A 22496-nucleotide genomic window follows, 5' to 3' on the forward strand; every position below is an offset into this window, starting at 1 on the left:
CCAGAGCACTGTACAGAATGCTCCCATTTCTTACGTAAATGCTGTGCTAGTCTATCAACTCTGTCTCCTGAAGGACACACAAGAAGCTGATAGAGTGGCTCACTGTAACAGTCTGCAGTTAGGAGCATACCGAGCGTTGGTTATGTTTCATACTTTCCATATGTTTCACCTTAGTAAAAATAACCCTTGCTTTATAATCAAGAAACCTGGAAGACTTTTTGAAGTTAACTTTTTATGTAGAGATTATGAATATTACACTGTCAAAGTAATTGACTATAATAGTAATTATATGTTTGATTCTGTACTCAAGATACTTTACAAACATCATCTGAGTTTTTCTGGGAACCCTTCATGGTGATCATAGTGCTTTAAAAGTTAGGAGACAGATTTAGAATATGGCCCAAGAACATGCAGTTAAAAGAAGTTTTGTGAGGCTTAAGGAGTAACATCCAACATATTCAAGCTACCAAAAACACTTAAAAATGGTTTTGTATGGTATCAGGTGCTTTATTCGCAAAGGCAGCCATTGTCTTACTCCAAATTTCGTGTATTGGCACTATAATTTGTGTGAGTCTAGAAGGCTCAATATCTTAAAAATACCAACTGCCAAGGTACATGTTGTATTTTGAAAATAAATATTTTCATGCTTCTCTATAAGTGATATTGTGGACTTAACTGATTACATAAAGAAAATAAGATTCTTCAGCAAAAGGAAAACTTTCAAATGTAGGTCATCTTTAAAAATATTCCAAGTTAAATAAGGGAAGAAATTAAACTCCTCCCCCTCTTTTTGATTTTTTTTTTTTAACATCTTTTGGATAAGGTCTATTACTTCTCCACTACAAATAATCAATGAAGTTTTCCATTTTGTTTTATTTGGAGCAAGAATAAATTTCAGTGTTTTTTATCTCAGTATTTAAGGGATTGTTTGACAGCTGATAAACTAGCTTACATGTTAAAATAAATAATTACCTGGCAGGTCTTGGGGTATCTTAATATAAAATCAATATATGTCAGATTCAATTCATAGCATCTGGAAATTTGCCTGTTTAGGCCAACAAATGAGGGCGTGCATTTGCTACCGACTTACTCCAGCGCAGCGTGTGCGTGCACGCCTGTGTGCTTCAGCACTCTCGGAAACAAGAGAGACTTTGTTTTACCCAGGAAATGCATTATTAAAGAGCAGTAGAAAAAAAGCACTAGGTAAATAGAAATATTGAACAATGAATGTTGCTTCTTCAGAGCCCTTATTTGCACAAAGCTTTATTTTTATCTATGAGTCATAGTTATCAAACCCACTCTTTCAGTGAGCTTTGTTCCCCATGGCAGGTAGCTCATATATCTGCCAACATGCAGACACTTACAGGAGTGAATGTAAGTGATCGTAACCTACTCACATGCATCCTTAAAGTATTGTCTGTTGACCAGATACCTGCCCGTAAACTTTGACCACCCTTCCTCTTATTTTAGACTCCAGTCAGGTCGTTCAGTCAGTCTGTCTGTCTGTCCCTCAGTCAAAGTATACACCAGTGTTTGAATTTTCACTGAAGCACTTGGCATTTCAAGGAGTACTGCATCTTCTTTCTCTCTTCCCGTACTTCTTGCCCATGTCTAGAAACTAAAATGTTCAAAGGCAAATGCACTGCACCTTTAAAGAGTGCGTTCAGAGCCAGTTTCCTCTCACAGGTGAGTGTGCCCCCATCCCACTCTCCAGGTGACCAGACTGGTCTCTCATCCTGCCCCAGGTGGCTGGCAGTGCTTGTGCTGGGCTCTGTGGCTGGGGCTCTCAGACCTCATCAGTCCTCATCCTCTCCGCTGTCAGGAGCAGCTGCGCAGTCAGTACAGGGCCAAGTCTCTGAAAGGCAGTAGGACTCTGGAAGTCCTGATTAACAAAACGCTGCTGTCTGCACTGTCCGGTGCCCTGGGTGTGCTTGGCAGTGTGAACATACGTTTGTAGATACACGTTCAAGTCACACCACTGCGTGGGAAAACCTTACTTCCCCCTGATTTTCCAAAAGAGGTTGTGTGTTAGGTCAGCTTGATACACTGTAAAACACAATGAAATCATACAGACTTAAATGTGAGCCTTTCACTTACTCGGAACTTGGTGTAAACTGAGTGAATGTGGAAGTAACAACAGCATCTCTGCTCAAACACCCATGACCTCCTGGGGACACAGGACCAGCACTTCTACAGATGACAAACATCAGGCCCAGACCATTTGACTGACTTGCCCGGAGTCCCACAGCCAACCAGTGAGGCGGGAATTCAGCCACACAGTACTTTTTGAGAACTGAAGGTTGATCTACAAAGATGGGAGTTCTGCCTCCCAGAAGCTTTACGGGTAACGGAAGGTGGAATTCCTGGGGACAGATACGCATAAGCACATGAACTTGCTCCTGCCCCCTCTCCTGCTGCAGCCTCTTGTGTTCTTCTCAGCTTTGTCCAAGTTGGGTCATCTGTTAGGACCAGTACTGCCAGCCAGCCCAGCTTCCTTGTGATTAGGACGCAGGCTCTCCACGGATGTTCTTGCTCTCCGGTGTCTGTACTTTCTGGCTGGTTATGTGCCCGGTCCCTGTCCAACACAGTGTGTGCAGCAGGTTCTCCCCAGACTTTGCCAGATAGCTCAATATGCAAGGCAAGAAGAGCAAAGGAGAGGCCCAGTGCCATGTTCAAAGCCCTCGCCTCTGACAGATAGGTTTATCACTTTGATTTACTAGGAAATACTGTTAATTTTAATGAATCTAAATTGGCAGTCTGTGACTTCTTTATTGTAGCCATGGTTCAGACACTTGTTTGAAATACAGCTCCTTGAAAAGGTAGACTGTTTTAAAGAGTATATGCACACACCATAAATTGTGAATTCCTTCTCTTTAGAAATAGCACTCATACATATTTTATACATAAATTGACAAGGGTGATGGCGACCTCATCTTCCCTGTAGCAATTTGAACCATATTGATTAAAGATTTATTGCTTAATTATACTTGTCATCCTGACATCAATGTCATTAGTTCTGGAAAGGCATGTTTGTCATACCTGGATTGTCTAATTAATACAGTCAATATATAATGTATATTTAAAGGCAAAGAGAATCTTTACCCCCAAAGCCTATGTTATGGGCCCCACAGAAGTGACAGGAAGCACATCTACATCACAAGGCAGTACCATAAGCGCAGGAGAGACATGAATTTGAGGACAGAGGTGCATGTCCTAGGTCACTCTTGGCTTTGGATGCAGTGAAGTGGTGCTGGCGGCATCAACTCGCTTTGTGGAAGAGTAGCGAAGGAAGGAACTGAAGAACCAGAGAGAGTTTGTAGTTTGGTTATAGTTGGTGAGCTAGGATTCAGACCTAGCCAGTGTCGTTTCAGAGTCCACTGGCCAAGCAGACCTCTACAGGAATCTCATTCCTTTCCTAAAGCACATGTGAACTTGGAGCTCGGCACAGTACACTAAGTAGTCACGCTGGAAGAGCTGCTTCTTTGGCCTGGAGCCTGGGCACATGCTGGCTTACTGGGGTGTAGCTCTGGTGGAGATGCAGTTTCCTTTGTGGTGCCGATGGTATGCAAGCAACTCTCAAAAGTCTGCACGTCTCGATGCCCTTGGACCCAGTTCGCCCGGCCCAGCACCACAGTGCGAACCATGCTTGGAGCGGGAAAATCATTTTGCAGGTATTTCCGGGCTGCTGCAGTCACAGCAAACTGACTCATCTGCTCGTGAGTGTGTTTCCGCCAAAAGGTACACGTCAGAAGTGGTTTTTGAACAGGAAAGGTGTGATTCATTGGTACATTGAGACCCACCTCAGACAGCTTCGTGAGTGTGTAACAAACAGCAGTAGAAATCCTTCTGCAGACGTACATTCTGTAATTCAATGTGTGCATTTGATAATCAAAACCTCTGCGTTTCCAATTCTTTCGCATCTTCCTGCAGCAGTCATTTGGTATAGTGAAGCTGCGTGATGAGCGAAATGTTGAAGTACAAATTAGAATCAACAGCTGTAGTAGCTGAAAGTAAAGTGGCCTAGCACGTGCACTCTGTTTGGCAGGGCCTGCGCTTAGCCCCTCAGGCCGTACTGCTGTGTGCCGCGCAGCGGCCAGCATCAAACGGCTCCTGAGAATGCAGGCTCACCCTGGGCTTCTCAGCAGAACCCAAGGCAGGCCGGAGCTTGTGGGGTCCAGCGTGAGGACTGCTGTGCATCAGGCACTCCGGCCTCCGCAGAGAGCAGATGTCGGGGCAGCAGAGGCAAGAGGGGCCTTGCTCACCGAGTTCCCGGGGGGCCCTGGTGATGGATGTGCTGTGAGGGCCTCCACACTCGAGGCCCGAGGCCAGGAACACTTGGGTCTGGCCTGGAAAGGGTCCTTGGGCGTATAGCCTCACCAGGCCACTGGCCCTCCCCACTGAGAGGCACAGACAGTGTGAATCCCATCTGTGATGAGCACAGAAAAGACTGCAGGAAAGACTGCAGGAGGGCAGAGTGGGGCGGCTTCCACAAGCAGTGCTTGGGGCAGGCACACTACTGCGTGGCCCTGCAGCTCTGTCATAGTCGGTATCCAGGTTGTCTGGACAAAAGGCATTATTAACCCCTGAGTCACTTGGTTCTAAGGAAAGGAACCAAGTAATAGATGAGGTTAGTAATAGATGAGGTATAGTTTTGGAGAAAAAGAATTCATTTCCTTTCATTTGGATCTCAGACACACAGAGACACAAGTGTGTTGCTTAACAGCGGGAGACTTCGGTGTAGAAAGGCGTACCCTCTTTTTCTACATATGGGAGTGTGCCCAAGTCTGACTGCATTGTTTCTGCCATAAGCAACTGGTTTCTTCTCCTAGCTTCCTGGTGTCCACACTGTTCCTGCTGCAGACTTTTAAGGACTAGAAGATGGCCATGTGACATGTTGATGGCTTTGTAAAGCTTTGAATGAACGCCTTACAGATTCTCCTTATACATAGTCTACAAGCATTAATTATCAAGATGAAATCTTTTTCTTAGCCTTCTAACAGAAGATTGCCCCAGTAAAAACAAATATTTGTTCTAACCACAAACAACCTTGTAAAGACGCTCAGACACACACCACTTCCTTTAGGAGCAGCACCCTGAGGGAGCTGTGCTGCTGCCCCGTCCCGCACCCTTGGGTGCAGGCCTGATGCAGACAGAAACAACCACGTCTCCTGTAACGTCACAGAATATAAAACAAACTGCTCTGACCCCAACAGCCCTTGAAAACAGATTGCTGCAGTTGTCTCTTGTATCGCAAACTACCTCCAAATTTAGAGGCTTAACAAAAACCCTCTATTTGATCCATTGTTCACAGGCCTGGAATGTGGGCAGGGTGCTGGTGGGTAGTGGCAGCTGGAGCAGGAGGTGCGCCTTGTCGCTCTGTGGCATACACCTCCCAGCGTGGTAGCTCATTCCCCAGGGACTGTCATGCAGCCTGGGTTTTCCGCAGTGTGGCATCTGAGGACTCAGGCTGCCTACTGAGGACTCGGGGAGCGACACATGGAAGCCCTGTCATGGAAGTCCATGTGTTGCTTCCACTGTGTGCCATCAGCAGGCTGCCCCTGCAGCGGCCCCAGCTTGGGCACAAGATTAATTAGATTGAGCCTCACAGTCTTCAGAGCGGAAAGTCATGAGCTGTGAAGAGCTGATCATAAAACTCCTTGGAAAAATGTCAGCTTTGGCAGTACTGGTTGTCCAACAGCTACCTGGAGGAGAAAAGAGCAAAATTGTGCACATAGTTTGCTGTGCTTTGTGTTTCACTTTTGCCTTAATGGAGTACAGTCAGTGAGCCTGGCTTTGATCCCTGCTCGAGTAATTACGGTAGCAATAATGCTAATTGTGCATGGACAGCGCTGACAAGAAGGGGCTGAGGGCCGGGAAGGCGGGGCTGCTGCCCTGTGAAGCAGGAAACTGCTTCAGACTGCAAATAGCAAAATCCTCAGCCAGAAGCTTTCTACCCACCTAAGACACACTTTCCTCCAAGGGGTCTGGGTCCACAGTTGCAGAATAGGCTGAGCATCTCAGGCGCGGTGCTCCCAGTCCTCTCTGCGGGTCTGGGCCCCTCCTGCCATGCAGGATGGCACCGTGTCACTTGGTAATGACGGAAGGGAGGCATCTCCGCTGCTGTGTCACGCCCTGAGGCCCACACCGGATCTCTTGGCATCCTGCTGGCCGGGATGCAGCCTTGGAGGAGGCCAGGAGAGCTAGTGCTGGTGCTGTGGGCTTTTTCAGGGAAGCGGCTAGGCTGACAGAATGGCACTAGGTGGGTGACCTGCGATGGTGCACGGTGTGCCTTCCCTTCCCTGCACAGCCACCAAAGTCTCACTTGGCAACTGTACAGAGGCACCATTAAATGGGTGAAATGATAATTATAATAAATTAGTATTTTTTGAAACCAACTCATTTCTCTGTAGGCTTTCTGCCCTTTACTTTGTAGTTGAGAGCTACTCCTACTGCTTCTTAACAAATAAGAAATTTCACTATTTCCCTTACACTTTAAAAAGATTTGAATGAAAGCTCTCTGACTGCCATGAAAACAGACATGCCATTATGCGGCGGCCCTCCTGCAGCCTTTACAGGTGTGTTGTAGGTTTCTAAGAGAGAGACCATTCTAAGGCAGAAGCTGTGTTTGTGTTACAGTCTAGAAACTTGGACAGGTAGTTTCTGTCCTTCATTCGTGCAGCATTTGCGGGTGTCCGCAGGCCTTGCTTTGGAGAGGGGAAGGAAGGTCTGCTGGTCTGGCACTGGGGCCAGTGTGTGAGCTGACCACAGCTGCCTCCTGCCACAGTGCATTAGAGGGGTGGGGACGCTCCCTGCCAGGCTCCTTAAGTGGGCTTTAGGAGGTTAAGGGGCTTAGTTTCCAAACAGTTAGTGCAGTAAAGTCACAGCACCATGGTACCGTAGTTGTGTTTACAGGAATTGACAAAGAAGGCCTTCCTGCTCTCCTGTCTGATATTTTAGAACTGGATTTCAGAACAAGTGCTTTGGGGAAATTATTATTTCCCCAAATACCTAAGAAGATTGACTCAAGTCAGTGAAGTATGTGATTTACTAGAAGCTGTAATATTTCTAAAAGTCATCTTTTCAGTGTTAAAAAAAATAGTGGCGTAGCAGGATGTGGTGGCGCACGCCTGTAATCCCAGCACTTGGGAGGCTGAGGCAGGAGGATTGTTATGAGTTCGAGACCATTCGGGGCTACAAAGTGAGTTCAAGGCCAGCCTGAACTGCATAGCGAGGGCCTGTCTCAAAAAGACAAAAAGTAAATTAAAAAATAGTGTTGAAAATCATACTTAGAGCCAAAAAAGAAGCTCAATCCCTTTATTATACGGTCCTTATAGACTTCCTTATAAGATAGGACCTTAAAGAGAAAGTGGAACTTGATGTCTGGCTGAAATGCTCCTCTTACTTTCCCCCAACCATCTGAATCTGATCCTGTTCTAAACTTGACACATGAACATGATCGGGCGAGCCCACACCACGGCATCCAGGGCAATCTGTATCTCCCCTCTGTTGGTAAGAATCTTGGTGGCTTCAGGTGGCCTGGTTTTGACTCTAAGTGTGAGTCCTAGAGTAAGTGTCAGGCCCTCAGCCAGCTCTCCGCCTCTTCCACACACTGTGGGGGCCTGTCAGTGCCCTGGAGTGTCAGCCCTGGGACCCTGGAGTGGACCAGATTCCTTCCTGTCTTTGGATTCTGGAAAGAAACCCTACCTGTCACGCTTGTTCCTCCTGAAGTCCTCAGCCCCACTGCAGCCCTCGTGTGCTGCGTTTCCTCAGAGCGCTCTCCTCCCACCTCTTCTGCAGGGCCTCTTCTCCCACTTGCCCAGCTTCCCCAAGTCCAGATGCCTCCAGATCACGGCCCTCCACCCAGACTTTCCTAATCGGGAAGATAGCGAGGAAATGTGTTTTCCTGACACAGGAGCATCCACTGCTCTTAGGCTGGCCACTGACAACCTAAAAACTGGCAGAATTGGAAATTAAAAGTTGTCACTAAATGGGTTCTGCATTCAGGGTCTCCTGGAGCAAGCATTCAGGACTTCGCAGACCAGCACGTCCTTCCATGTTCTGGCACCGGGCAAGGTTCTCACTTGCTCTGGGCAGTTTTGAGGTGTGGCAGTGCTTTCTTGGTAAATGGCCTCTCTTGTGTGTCACAAAGGCTTATTTTAAATCACAGAAATACTTCTAGAATAAAATGTCTTAAACTAGGAATGGTGGCACAGCAGGATGTGGTGGCGCACGCCAATAATCCCAGCACTCAGAAGGCTGACGCAGGAGGATCGTTGCAAGCTCGACGTCACTTTGGGCTACAAAGTGAGCTCAAGGCCAGTCTGAACTGCATAACAAGATCCTGTCTCAAAAAGACAAAAATAAAATAAAATGTCTTAGAAGAATGGGGTCTAGTAACCAGTTAGTGCCTATTCAACAGCTGTTTCTGGCACTTCCCAAAGTGGTGTGAAGCTCTGTCTCCAGGATACCTGCCCGGGGCTGGGCGAGGCTGCAGGTGCACACAGCGAAGCTACACCAGTGTGCTCTCCCAGCACGGGGTTTAACTGTTAATACTAGCAAGCATGTCACGGAGTGGGAAGTAGTGGTTATGGTCACTGTAAGATGTTCCAAGCATGCAGACTCCACTCCCTTTCCGTTTGGGTGAGCTGGGCTGGAGCTGGTGCCACCCCACTGAGGTTTTCTGATGTAGAGCTGATGAAAGCTTGTGCAGATAAACCTTATTTTTCCTAATGTGTATTTGGTGAGAAAGTTTTGTTTGAAGTGAGATACTGATAAGTTGAATCCATCTTAAATGCAATAGATACTTTTTAAGGAACCCAAAAATAAGTTATTATAAATCACTCCTTGAATATTGGCTCTGTAATTTCTCTAAATGTAGGTGTTTTTTCACTGACTACAAACAAACATTGACTTCTTGCTTTATAATTTAATTTTTCTCAGCTTTATTGAGGTATAACTGACTTACATGTTTTCAAGGCACACAACATGATGATTCGTATGACATTGTGCAGTGATTACCATAATCAGGTCACTTAACATATCCATCACATCCCCCATCTTAAATTAGAAATTTTTTTTTGTAAATTTGGCTTTCAAAGAATGTCACACCAATCCCATTGAATTTATCTGACTTAGAACAATGAAAATTTGGAAGATTATATTTGTTAATGGAGCTGAGCAGTTTAAGAAGTATTTCTTCAGATTCCTAACCATATTAAAGATCCATATTATCTTAAATACTTGCATTATTTTAATAAAGCACATAAAGTAAAACATCAGTGTGATCATCAAGTTCCTCGGGATGAATTATTAATTAACCCTGAGATTAGCCACGCTAACTTCCAAGATGATTTGGAGTGTACTGTTTATTGCTCTAAGCAATTACGGTTGTCAAATGTAAATGTTAGAGTACATTTTCATTAACATGCTATCTATGTCCAGCTGCTTCTCAATGCTTTGTTGGTCTTCATACAGTGCCATCATTCAATAAATGTTTAATAGAAAGGCTTATTAAAGTTTTATTTATTAGACTTAATGAGAAATAGTGGAAATGAAGATAAATTAAGTTAAAGTAATGGAGAAAATATAATTGAAGAAATTTGGAGTACAATTTAAATCAACTTCTTTGTTAATATTAAAAGTGTATGACCACAACTTAAAATGTTCAAATATATCATTGTGGGGAGAATGAAAGGAATATCTTACCATTCCTAGATTATTTGAAAAGGAATATTTGAGATGACAGCAGAATACAGATATGGCCATCATTAGATAAAATGTTTTTTATAGAAATCCTTATAGAACATTGACAGTTATTGTCAGTGATTTTGTATATGCTTATCTCTGTAATATGTGAAAAATAATGTTGCAAGATGTCAGTGATTTACCTACAATATGAAATAAATTTAAAAATTTTAAATAAATCACTACAATTAAACTTTCTACCATTGCATGTACGTGATACAGAGAACTATATATTTTTCTGAGAATGTGATTAGATCAAGTCTTGCAAACTAAGAACTAACTTGGATTTAAGTAAAATATCATTTGCAGTAAGATGTTTGATGAGGCCAGATGATGACTGCCAGGTCCTCTGACTGGGGACAGAGCACGGGACAGGCTCTGCCTGATAAGAGCATGCTTACTGCATTCGTCACTAGAAAACGTGTGATATACGTTGTTACAGGGAAGTTTTAATGATTTTTATGTTTTTGATTTCACAACTAGGCGATCAGCTGCAAAGGCCAGCACAGCATCTCCTACACTTTATCAAGAAACCAGACCGTGGTGGTGGAGTACACACATGATAAAGACACGGACATGTTTCAGGTAACCGCTGGCTTTGTTAATGGAAAATTTGTCACAGTTTTCCTTGACTTCTGTATTTCGGTGTTGAACCAAAACATCCAACACAGTGATATTGGTGATGACTAGGGGAAAGAAGTAAGGATAATCTGGAATTTATTCCTACAGTATTTGATTTTTGAAAGATTAAAAAAATCACTTAATTCTCAAAATCTAAAAAGAAATTATAAAGGCCACATTGTTACATAGTGGTACAATAAAAAGTAGATATGTTTTAAAGAATAGAATGTTTTAAAACCGACCAGTTTTAAAAGCCAACATACTGAAAATACTTCCAAATAACCTGAGTCAGTGGAGACAGAGACAGCAAGAGTACGACTGTAAGCCTGTCAGAAGTGACGGGGATACTGGACAGCGAGACGACGTGATGTAGCCAGCCTCTTACTCTCCTGCAGACATTGTAAAGCGTAAGTGCTTTTATTATTAAAATTTAAGAAGGTGAAGAAAAAAATCCAAGCAATAAACCTTTCTCTCTAAAAGTTCTTTTTAAAAAAATGACAGTAAAGTATAGGTTGGGTTCAGGAGTAATTTTAGTGGCGTACAACAGAAAATCCAGCAATGCAGAAGAGAGGAATTAAAGCACCCCCTTCATGAATTAAAGAAGAGCAGACTTTATAAATATATACAAAACGTACTACTTTAAAACAACAGAAGATTAAAATTTAGGCCAATAAAGGGAAAAAGCAAACATAATTTGGAACAAAAAAGACACTCTGAATTTCTGTATGGAGAATTAAATCATTAAATAACTAGTGTTGAAAGAAATGTAAAATAATTATGGTGGATGGATACAGTATCATAGTCTCTGCCAAAATAAACTCGGAAGAGTCAAAGTGTTTAAGTGTAAAAATAAAGGAACAAAAGTCCTGGAATGAAATTTAAATGACTTTATATTCTTAGAGTAGGGCATGATTAATAGCATGTGAAGAAGGAGATTTTACTTTATACAGCTTATCTTCTTTCTGAATGTGAAAAAACAAAAGACAAACTAAGAAGTGACAACTTAGGAAACAAATCAAGTAGGCAGAAGAATGATACCTGTAATATGTAAATCACTTTTCTGCACTTTGAGAGTGGTCAAAGAAAACGTGCAGATCTCAAAAGAAGAGATGATTAGCCAATAAATATATAAAATAATTTTAAAATATCGTCAATAATAAATTCGTGATGTATTGTATATCCTAATTAAAAAACTACAAACAAAGCTATACTTGCAGCAGTAGGTGAGAATGGGTACCATAGGGCACATTTAAATATAAAATACCCTGCAGCCGATAGTGAATATTGAACAGAAACTTCAGTAAATAAGAAAAAAAGAGATGTACGCCCAGCCTGTACTTCATTTTATATGCAGACACATAAACTAGAGAAATGAGGCGAGAAACACGGGTCCCAGATCTTGTAGCCTGTCTTCTGTGACATCCTGGCACGCACTCATAAGCTGGACCATCTACATCAATTACTTCGATCATGATCAAAAAAGAAATAAAATTCTGTATCATTTTTGGCAGTATGCATAGTGATCGTGACCTTCAGCATCTCTGACTGCCAAGAAGAGCTAGCCTAAAGCAAAGATGTCTATTTCCTCTCAACTTTCTCTCAGAATTTGGGAGAAATATCTATTTTTCCATATGTTTATTAAATTAAAAATGAATAGAAAAAGGGCTTTAAGTCAGCCATCTGGTGGGGGACATTATTTTAGGGTCTCATAAAATTTTAAGATTCAAAGATTTTTCTACAAATAAACTATTAGAAGAAAACATGGGAAAGTGTTATATAACTTCAAGTTGGAAAAACTTTCTAATTGTGAAACAAGACCCAGAAACTGTAAAAAAAAGATTGATAAATTAGTTTTGCATAGTAAACTTTCTGTGCAGCCGGATATAATAAAATAAAATCAAAAGCAAATATCAATTGAAAGAAATATTCACAGTTTGGATTGCAAAGGGTTAACGTTTCAACAGTGTAAGTACTCCTAAAAAGACTAACTTCATAAGTCAGCAAAGGATTTGACAGCTAGTTCATCCAAAAGGGAAAATAAATGGCTCTTACAAGTAAGAAAATACACTTGATGTCATTTCTGAAAAAAGAAATGTGAATTAAAATCACACAGAGTTACTATTTTGTACTTATTAAGAGTAGAAAAATGAAATGCTTGCCTGTTGTGACTCATCTCTTGTCTTTATAAAACTCATCCCTTTCTAGAGGTTTAGCCAAAGATACCCTTAGGTATGTGCAAAATAAAATCTGTACAAATGGGGGCAAGTTCTGTAAATTTGGGAACAGAAAGAACAGAGAAGGCTTTTTGTACAGAATAGGAAAAGCCTGGAAGAAGTACCAAACACACTAAATGGATTAAATATTAGCATTGTTAAATATATTGAGTCTTGTCAGTACTGTTTGATTCTGTTGCGATTACTTAATGTTAAATGTTAACAAATTAAATCATGTAGTATAGACAGTAAAGGGGCTGGGGATTTAGCTCAGCAGCACAGCGCCTGCCTGGCAAGCGCAAGGTCGTGAGTTCAACTCCCAGTACCGGAAAACAAACAAACAAACAAAAATTATAGACAGTAATATTAAGTATTACATTAAGTGTCAAATCAGGATAGTTAAATGGTTTAAAAATGCTTAAGTGCATTAAAAATTTCTAGGACACTCAAGACCTTGCTAACATGGGTACCTTGTTGGGGAGGGGACTGGGATGGTGGAATGCAGGGATGGCTCACACTGTTGAATTTCAAGTCTGTGTGAATGTGTTAGTTATTTCAAGAGAAAACCTAAGCAATCCTAGGCAGACACATGACAGACGTAGTCACCAATATAGACAGAGTTATTTAATGCCAGTTTGGACCAAAGCATAAGAATTACCTTATTTAGGCAAAACGTTAACAGTGGTTTTACTCACCGTGCTCTTCTAATATATGCTCTTCCAAGTGTCCTTTTCTACCAAAGAAAACCTTGTTCTAACTGCACATACTACACGCCTGCTTACACTCACCTGTGCCCTTTGCAACTCAATATTCTGGGCCTAAGCTAAACTTAGAGAAGATTTCAGTGATACAAGCAAACCTTAGATCTCCAGAGTTCTTTGTTCTCTACACCACACCAGCCCAAGCTCTTCAAGGAAAACATGGAAAGCTCAGTTAACAATATATGTACTTCTTAAGAAAACAGAACACATTGGTCATTTTTATGAAAGCAATTGGAGTCCATCCATAGACTAATTGGACTTGTAGAGGACTAGTGCCAGATCATTTGTAGTTTAAATGCAACTCTTAGAAGGTCTTGACATGGCTTTTTCCCTTTAAGGAATGAGCGCTGCGGCACTCATCGTCCTCCAAGACAGACATGGGGTGCAGCCTGCTCAGTTTAGCTGAGTGTTTAGAAGCCACGTACCAGAAGCAGCCAGAAAAGGGCCGGGTGACAATGAAGACCGCACCCAAAAGTGAGAGTGTCTGGATTAAGCTAATGTAAGAGCTGAGTAATTGCAGGAGGGTAGGGCTAAGTAAAGGAAGCAAAGAAAGGCCTAGCTGGTGAGAGGAATGACGGTGACCTCAGTGTCCCCCAAGGAAGGCGAGAGACCAGTGCATTCAGATCTCAGGACCAGGAGGCTGGCCAGTCCCGGCAGACCAGGTACTTTCCTGCATTGCTCGGCCTCTCACCGTTGAGCCTGGCTGCTGCCATGCCTGGTACTTTGGGGTTTTGTTTGTTTTTTTTTTATTTTACTGTAGTTTAAGATGGTAGCATTTAATTAGCACCCATTTAGTTCAAGGAAACTAATGGTGCATACATTTTGTCACTAGTTCTTTCTCACAAGGAGTTGTTCAGGGTACGTGTGTGTGTGTGTGTGTGTGTGTGTGTGTGTGTGTGTCTGTCTGTCTGTGTGTCTCTGTGTATCTCACGGGACCCAACCTCTCCGTGGTCACCCTGCACTCATGGTTTTTATTTCTTGGCGCAGCCGGCATGTCAGGCTTTCCTCTGGTCTCGGGAAGCGAGCTGCGGCTCTGAGTGTCCAGGCCGGACGAGCGGATGAGTGCTGTTGCAGCGGCTGCAGTGCAGGGAGGCAGTAGGAGGACAGGCAGACGGTGGGGGAGGAGAGAGGCTGGTGGGGCCGCTTCATGGAGGCTTTTGCAGAGTGGTGGGGCGTGGCGCGGGGCCCAGGTATTCCTCTCAGAGCTGAGACACCCTGTGTACCCTGTGTGGAGAAGTGTGTCCCAGGCAAGCGTGAACACAGGGGTTTGGAGGCTGAGCTGATGGTGACTGGAGTGGCCGAGGCTGGGACCTGAGGGACCGCTGGAAGGGGTCAGAGGGATGGCGTGAGCAGAGAAGGGGTGTATCAAGAATGAGTCTTAAGCTCGCCTTTTAGCTGGAGCCAGTGAGTCACTGTCAGAGGGGAACTGCGGAATGAGAGGGAGTGGGAGTCCTGTTACCTCGGCCATGCTTTGTCAGTGGAGACTGAGGTGTTATGGGCGCTCGGGAGAGACCCCGCTTCGGCTCATTAACGGGACTTGGGGAGAGGCCAGAAGCGGAGCGGAGGGGCTGCACATGCTGGCTGCTGTAACGCCGGGTACAGGGGTGCTGGCTGACGGAGCCCTGCAGCCCGTGGGGCCCTTAGCACAGGGTCCTGGAGACAGGAGGGTGGGAAGCCCAGCAGGAGCGGTTGAGGAGGAAGTTAGAGATGGCGGGAGATGGAGGTGGTGGTGGTGACCGGCTTTCCAAGAAGTATTGCCGGTAAGAGAACCTGAGCCTTGGACTAGAGCTGCAGAGCTGCTTGCTGGCAGACGAAGGAAAGTGTTTCCAAAGGGAAACCACCCAGGGTGTGACGGTGCATGCCTCTCATCCCAGCACTCTGGGAGGCTGAGGCAGGATCGCAAGTTCAAACCCAGCCTGGGCAATGTACCTTCTTCGCAAGACCCTGCCTCAGAATTTAAGAAAGGGCTGGGATGGAGCTCATTGCAAAGCTAAGAGAGAAAGAGACAAAGACAGACAGAGAGCTCAGTGATGCACAAGGCACTCAGACTGCCCCCTGCAGCGGCACAGTGCTTGCGGTGATACCCGAGTTAATAAGCACAGAAGTGGGAACTTCTATACCAGTTAAGCGGTAAGCGTTGCTGAGACAGCTAAGCAGAGGAACACTTTTCTAGTGCTCGTTTTTATTATACTTTTTAAAAGTATCAGTGATGGGTTGGAATTTGTACCCCAAAACAAAACTACGCCTTAACCATGGTTCAAGAAGCTTCAGGATGTATTTGAGAGCCAGCAGCAGGCTGCCGCAGGAGGGGACAATGATGGATCAAGGGGACAGTCCGGGGCAGAATCCACGAGAAGCAGCGACTGTTGGGACGTCAGGCTTCTTGGAGAGGTGGGTCTCAGGTGGAAGGAGTGACGCTTCACCCTCTCACCGGAGGAGTCTGGAGCTCAAGTTACAGAAGGGACGGTGGTGTGGGAGCTCTTCAGTGTGCTTGCCTGGCGTCCAGGCAGCCCACACTGCTCCTCCTCCATACAAAATTCAGGGCGTGTGGGACGGATTGACGTCTCACTGGGGCCACTGTACATGAATACCACCCAGCGCTCTAAGAGTATCAGATGCAATTTAGAAGTATTTGGGCTTCTGTGCCATCTGAATGTCAGGTGCCACTCGGAAACATCTTGTGTTACCAACATGACTGCCTTAAAGTAATAAAGATCTGACCCAGTAGAATACAGGGTGGGCTGCAGGTTTCCCACACTGAGTCTGCTTTAGGGATAGGACTGAGGTTTCTTTCCTCTCAAAAGCACTGTGAGGCTTGTGTCCTAAAGTGTACAGTTCTGCTGGCACTCCAGAGTGTGGATGTAAAGGGCAGCAAATTGATAAACAAAACTTACATGGCCAGTCAGATAAGATCATGACTTAAAGTAATTAATCCTAGCAGTATGTTCCGGTTCGAAGAAAATCTCATGTTTTACAGTCAGTTTAGTTAATTGATGAGGACATTAATTTAATAAATTTGGATGGACTTGGAATGTGGCTTTTTTAGAGGAGAGTGATTTCCGTAGACAGAAAGGGCAGGGACTAGGGTGGAAGTTAGTGGTGGAGAGCTGGCCTGGCATGTGGGAAAGCCTGGGTTCCAGCCCAGTGCTAAAAAACAAAACAAAAAACCTGAAAAAAAAAAAAAGAGCGGAGGCGTGGTGTCTTAGAAGAGGGCCACGTGAGCTCTGAGCATTTAACAGAGCTTAGAAAGTCTTCCTCCCATGAGGCTGACAGAAGTTGGGACAGAGACTTTTTGTGGGGCACCAGGCTTTGTGAGATGACCGTGGAATTTTAGAACTTTCCACCTTTGTTCCATTCCTGAGCTCTGATGGAATAGAGAGGTCCGGAATGAGCGTGCTCCTGAGTTTGGAGAAGGCTTTGTTTTCTCCTTTATACTTCTCTACATTTGCTAAGCAGTTTGTAATGCATATTTTTTTTTACTTTTCTAATTTTTTAAAATTGCACATTTTAGATGCACATAATGGTAATGTTAATCATAGGGAGGTTGTAGTTGTACAGGACACATCTTGCTGCTGCTTTTTCCCCCCATTTCCCCTCCCTTCCACCCCTCCTCCCCTGCTTATTCACAGCAGCTTTTGTGAAGGACCACCTGGAAGACTGTCCTTGAAAGAAGAGCAGTTATCTCCATTTTGGCTAAACCTGGCCCTATTTGCATGTATTGATGTATACAGAGCAGGCTAGAACTTTTCATTATCCCTTCAACTGGCTTTAAGCAATGCAAATCAGTCCAGCCGAGGTGCTGATGTGTAGTCTGTGAAGCAAGGTGACAGGGGAGTGTTACCCTGCCCCTCCAGCTCCCAGAGAACGTGTGTGAGCCCGGTGGGATGGAGTCGGCTGGGATAGAGCCTCAAGTTAGAGGCTGTGACTTCCCAGGGCTTGAAAGACAACACATCAGAGCTGAAGCACCAACCTCAAAACATTCGATACTGCCACAGTTGTGTTACGTAGATTACTCTTTCTGCATATTGTAGAGGTGATTTCAGGCCTCCTACCTAGCCCAGCTCACAGCATTCACATACTTCTGCCATTCTCATAGTCACCCACCCTCAAACCACTCCCTTCTTCATAAATTAATAAAACCTGGGTTTGGCCCTGGGTTGAGGCCTTTGTTCCGATTAGCCATCTTACTAGCTGGACTTAGGACCCTTGATTCCCCACAACTGCAAATACGCCTTAGTGTCTTTATTCTCTCCATGGGTTGCACTGGAAGGGGTTGCTTGGAATTAACTTGCCAGGATTCTAAGAACTTTTCCATGGGATTACAAATACAAACTTATCGGGCGGCGACAAGGACCACAAAAGGCTCTCTATAAGCCTTGTTTCCGTTTTTTCATTCTGTTCTCTTTTTTGTCCTTCTTTCCTTTTCCCCTCCCCCCTCCCTTGTTCCCCTTCCCATTTGAACATTTTGTTTCCATTTCCCAGTATCCATTGTACATTTTAGTCCTTACTTATACTTTTGGTTTCTCATACCAGAGAGACATTGTGCTAGTTAAACATCTGCATCTGTTTTATTTCACTTAAGAGTATGGTCTCAGAGTGTGTCCATTTAGACACAGATATCTCAAGTTTGTCCTTCTTTATGGCAAAGTAGTACTCTGTTGTATAAAAAAAAGTCTTCTTTATCCATTTTATCTGTTGATGGGCATTTGGTCTGTTTCCAAGATTTAGCTATTACAGACTATGTTGCTATATACGTGGGTGTACATACATCAGTGTGGTATGATGTTTTTAATTCTTTCGAGAAGATACCAAGAAAGGAAATAGCTGGGACAAGTGAGACCACTAGTCCTAGTTTTTTGAGATACCTTCGCACTGATTTCCACAGTGGTTGCACCAGTCTACACTTCCACCAACTGTGAAGAAGGGTTCCCACTTCCCCACAGCCCTGCCAGCATTTGTTGTTGGTTAATTTCTTGATAATAGCCATTCTTTCTGGAGTGAGATGGAAAAAGCAAAACCTCAGTGTTGTTTTAATTTGCATCTCTCAAATGATTAGTGATGTTGAACATTTTTTCATATATATTTCCCATTTCTACTTCTTCATCTGAGAAGTGTCTATTCATTTCAATCCATTTCAGATTGGGTCTTTAAATTTTGGGGAGGTCTGATTTTTTTTTAATTCTTTATATATTGTAGATATTAGTAGTTTAAGGAATAGCTTGAAAATATGTCTCCCATATTGTGGATTGTCTTTTCACTCTGTTGGTGGTTTCTTTTGCTATGCAAAAGCTTTTTAATAAGATGAGGTCCCCATAAAGCCTTTGCCTAGACCAGTGTCTTTAAGAGTTCTGCCTATTCTGTCTTCCGTCAGATCTAGTGTTTCTATTTTAATATTTAGATCTTTGATCTATTTCAATTTTAATTTAGTGCATAGTAAAAGATAAGAAAAACTCAGAGCAAACATTATGAATCAGTTTTTAAATGAAGCCAGTAAAGGAAAGAGTGTGCAACTTGAGAACAAAAGGTTGTATATGATTATATAATATCTCTAACGTGGGTTTTATGTTGCATTTTTTAGCAAGTTATGTCTTCTAAGTCTGAAATGCATACGTTCAGCCACTACACATCTGTTCAAGTTGATGAGTTTCAGTGAAACCAGCGGTTTGGTTTATTCCTGGCACATTTCATTAGGACAAGAAATTAAGGGTTGTAGAAAACAAGAGAAAATAGGTGTTTGTTGCCTGTTGGTTTTACGGGGATAGTCTGTGCATGAGAATATATATGGGAGATTTACAAAGGAAATTTAATAATACTGTTCTAGGAAACAAGTAGAGCTAAGTGATACAAGACATTTTCTTTGTACTTTATTCATTTGGAAAAAAAGTGTGTTTTACATTGCTATATCTCAGACAAAATTTTGTGACCAGAATAAAAATACCTTGAAAATTGACTTTCAAGGGCCTTTTATATACACATCTCAGGTCCTGTGCATTCCTCCCATTGGAGCTTTGAAGTCAAAGTCACTATTGTTAAGGGAAGACATTAATATATTTAGCAAGAAAGTCTTCATTTACATATAAATGGTTCTTATTTAAGAAGGCTCTTTGGTACCTGTAGCATTTATCACTGTTAAGAGCTAGAGATTCATAGAGCATCAGTACATAAGTGTTTTATTATCCCATCTGGAAGATTTCCTTATTTCTAAACAAGTACTTTTCCTAGTTCATAGAAAAAAGCAAAACCTATTTTATTTGAATTTACTGAATAGGAAAACTTTAGAACTCTTTAAGATTTTCCTAATGAAATGTATGTATTCTTTCTGGCAGCATTTACATCTTACCAAGAGAAGTAAACCAACACAGTATTATTAGCAACTTTTGAGACTTAACTCCACACATGAAATGCTGAGACCAGGTTCTAAGTGTGGCCAGTTCCGTAAACCCTGCATGGCCCTTGTCTGTACTGGGTATGCGGCAGGCTCCCCCTGGGCCTCCTGGGCTCCTGTTGCTCAGATCCGGGACTCATTGTTAGATTTACTCAGGAAACCGTTGTCAGGTGCCAAGCAAGAGTGGAGGCAAGAGCTCTTGCTACTACTCTCTGGAAATAGAATAGAAAAGAAAAGAAAGAATGATTTGCTGTGAAAGTAATGTTTCTACCAGAATCCAAGAAATAAAATCTGTAGAGTAGGAGAAGTTTTAATTTTTTTCTCCAGACTAGAAAATGGAGCTTTCTCTTAATAATTAAAATCTGATAAACTAAACAACAGACATAGAGTTTCAGTTAAGACAAGCAAGTGCTGCAGATCTGTTATACTACCATTGTATCTATAATCAGTGGTTATGGTGCTGGGCATTCACATCTGTGGAAGGAGGCCAGGCTCCTCTTCGCTGTTCTTACCATGATAAAATTACTATTAAGTAAATTTTTTGTTTAAAAAGGGCTGATAGCGGGACCTGGTGGCGCACACCTGTAATTGCAGCACCTGGGAGGCTGAGGCAGGAGAATCATTGCGAATTTGAGACCAGCCTGAGCTACAAAGGAAGCTCAAGCCCAGCCTGAACTGCATAGCGAGACCCTGTCTCAAAAATAAACAAAGGAAAAAAAAAAAAGCTGATGGTTACTGTAACTTCTCCTTTTGTTGAATGAGAAAAGGTGCCCACTGGGTGTTTGTCATTATGTTCTGACCCTCTGAGCAGAGGGAATGAGTGCCCTTTCGCTGTGAAGAAAATGCCGTGCCCTGATGCTGTCCGAGAGAATCATGAGCGTGTTGGTTTGTCCAGGTGGGCAGGTCAACCGAAAGCCCCATCGACTTTGTCGTCACAGACACCATTTCTGGCGGCCAGAACAACGACGAAGCCCAGATCACACAGAGCACCATCTCCAGGTTCGCCTGCAGGATCGTGTGCGACAGGAGCGAGCCCTACACTGCGCGGATATTCGCCGCTGGCTTTGACTCTTCTAAAAACATCTTCCTTGGAGTAAGTACTGGTAATCAGTACCTGGCCTGAAGAGCAGCGCCGGTTGTTATGATAGGAAGGATTTGAATGAGGCAAAACATGTTTGCAGTTTGTGATGCCTGTTTGGCTCTCAGGTGGCCAGTTTAAACACCTGTTAGTAAAAATCTGAAGGCTGTGTAACATCACTCATTATTTGTTACTCTTGCTATATCGATGATCTGTGAACAATAATTATTCGGTTACAGAATATGCGTTAACATGGTGTATAATGTATTTGTGGTGGGTTTAAGAGGGTTTATTTTAGAAGGAAAATCATTGGCTAAATCTAGATCATTAGGGCTCAAAGGAAAACCTCAGTGAGTCTTTCATTCATTCAAAAAAGTTTCAGTGAAGTTTTGTTGCATTGCGTACTGGATGTTACAGATACAGTATCACAGAGCAGGGAGGGCCCTGCCCTCGTGGGATTTCCCGGTAAAAGAGCCCCAGTGTCACCAAGAAGGAAGAGAGTGGTCATGGCGATTTGGGCCATGAGTGCCTTTTCCCTCTGTGCCCTCGCCTCTGAGCAGGTCCATGTTGATCTGTGTGAAAACCCATGGCTGCACCTTGTCAGCCGAACATTTTTTGTAATTTTGAACTTTTGCTTAGAAGTCTTTTTGTATGATTACCCCCCTTCTGTATCCAGAGGAGGAGTGTGCAGAGAGGGTGACGGCTTTCCACGCAGGCACCTGCAGAAGAGAGAAGCTGGCTGCTGGGCTTGGGGACCATGCATCTTTGAGGGGGGTCTAGGCACTGAGATGAATGTGTGTATCCACTGATAAATCGTTCATCCAGTGTAGCACATCTTTCATATTGTCAGAATAATTGCACATTTTATCCTGTAAGGATTACCTTTAAATAGAAAATGCAGATTTATCCTTCTCCTTCCCTCTGCCTCTGCCCAGTACCTTAAAGATTCCGGAGGCCCCCTGTTTTGCATGTCACCTTAGCATGCTTTTTCTACCCCCCAGGAAAAGGCAGCGAAGTGGAAAAACCCTGATGGCCACATGGATGGGCTGACGACCAACGGCGTCCTGGTAATGCACCCGCGAGGCGGCTTCACCGAGGAGTCACAGCCGGGGCTGTGGCGTGAGATCTCAGTCTGCGGGGACGTGTACACCCTGAGGGAGACCCGGTCGGCGCAGCAGAAGGGCAAGCTGGTGAGTGGGTCTCGCCGGGCACGTGGGGCCGAGGGAACCTCCCTCCCTCATGGACCTGACGCTGCAAGAACCCGAAACTCAGTCACTCAGCTCTCCCACAGTGGGAGTGAGATCTTTTCTCTATCTCTTAGGAGCATGATCTTTGTTCTCTACCTCACCACACATTTTTACTTAAATCTGCTTTATGGAGAATAAACTGAGAGCAAAACTTTACTGATCTGGAAAAGTCTGAGAAGTCCAGGACCACCAATTAGTAAAAATTTTGAGTTAAAGAATGACCAGGACTTTGTAGAATTAAGTAATAGTTAGGTGTCTTTGTTTTCTTACATTCGTAGTAAGAAATTAACACAGAATTCTCCATTGTTCTACAAAGTCATAGTTATAATTTTTTACTTGAAACAGCTCATGCGCTGTGCTGACGTGGCATGTTAATGTATTCCTGTAATCACCACCACTTACTGCCGTGCCGGCGCAGCTGGTTTGGGGCCCTTCTTCAGTGAGATC

General features: G+C 43.5%; 1 protein-coding gene across 1 annotated transcript in view; it reads left to right on the top strand.

Moving 5' to 3' along the window:
* The window catches only part of Peli2 (pellino E3 ubiquitin protein ligase family member 2), a 107029-nt gene that overhangs the window by 78944 nt on the left and 5589 nt on the right, over positions 1–22496 (top strand). The window contains exons 3-5 of the mRNA XM_005399193.2: positions 10228–10329; positions 20620–20817; positions 21804–21992. Of these exons, the coding sequence (XP_005399250.1) occupies positions 10228–10329; positions 20620–20817; positions 21804–21992 (489 nt within the window). The remainder of the gene's footprint in view (positions 1–10227; positions 10330–20619; positions 20818–21803; positions 21993–22496) is intronic.

This window comes from Chinchilla lanigera, unplaced genomic scaffold (assembly GCF_000276665.1).
Source record: "Chinchilla lanigera isolate Chin_1 unplaced genomic scaffold, ChiLan1.0 scaffold00065, whole genome shotgun sequence".
NCBI classification, from domain to species: Eukaryota; Metazoa; Chordata; class Mammalia; order Rodentia; family Chinchillidae; genus Chinchilla; species Chinchilla lanigera.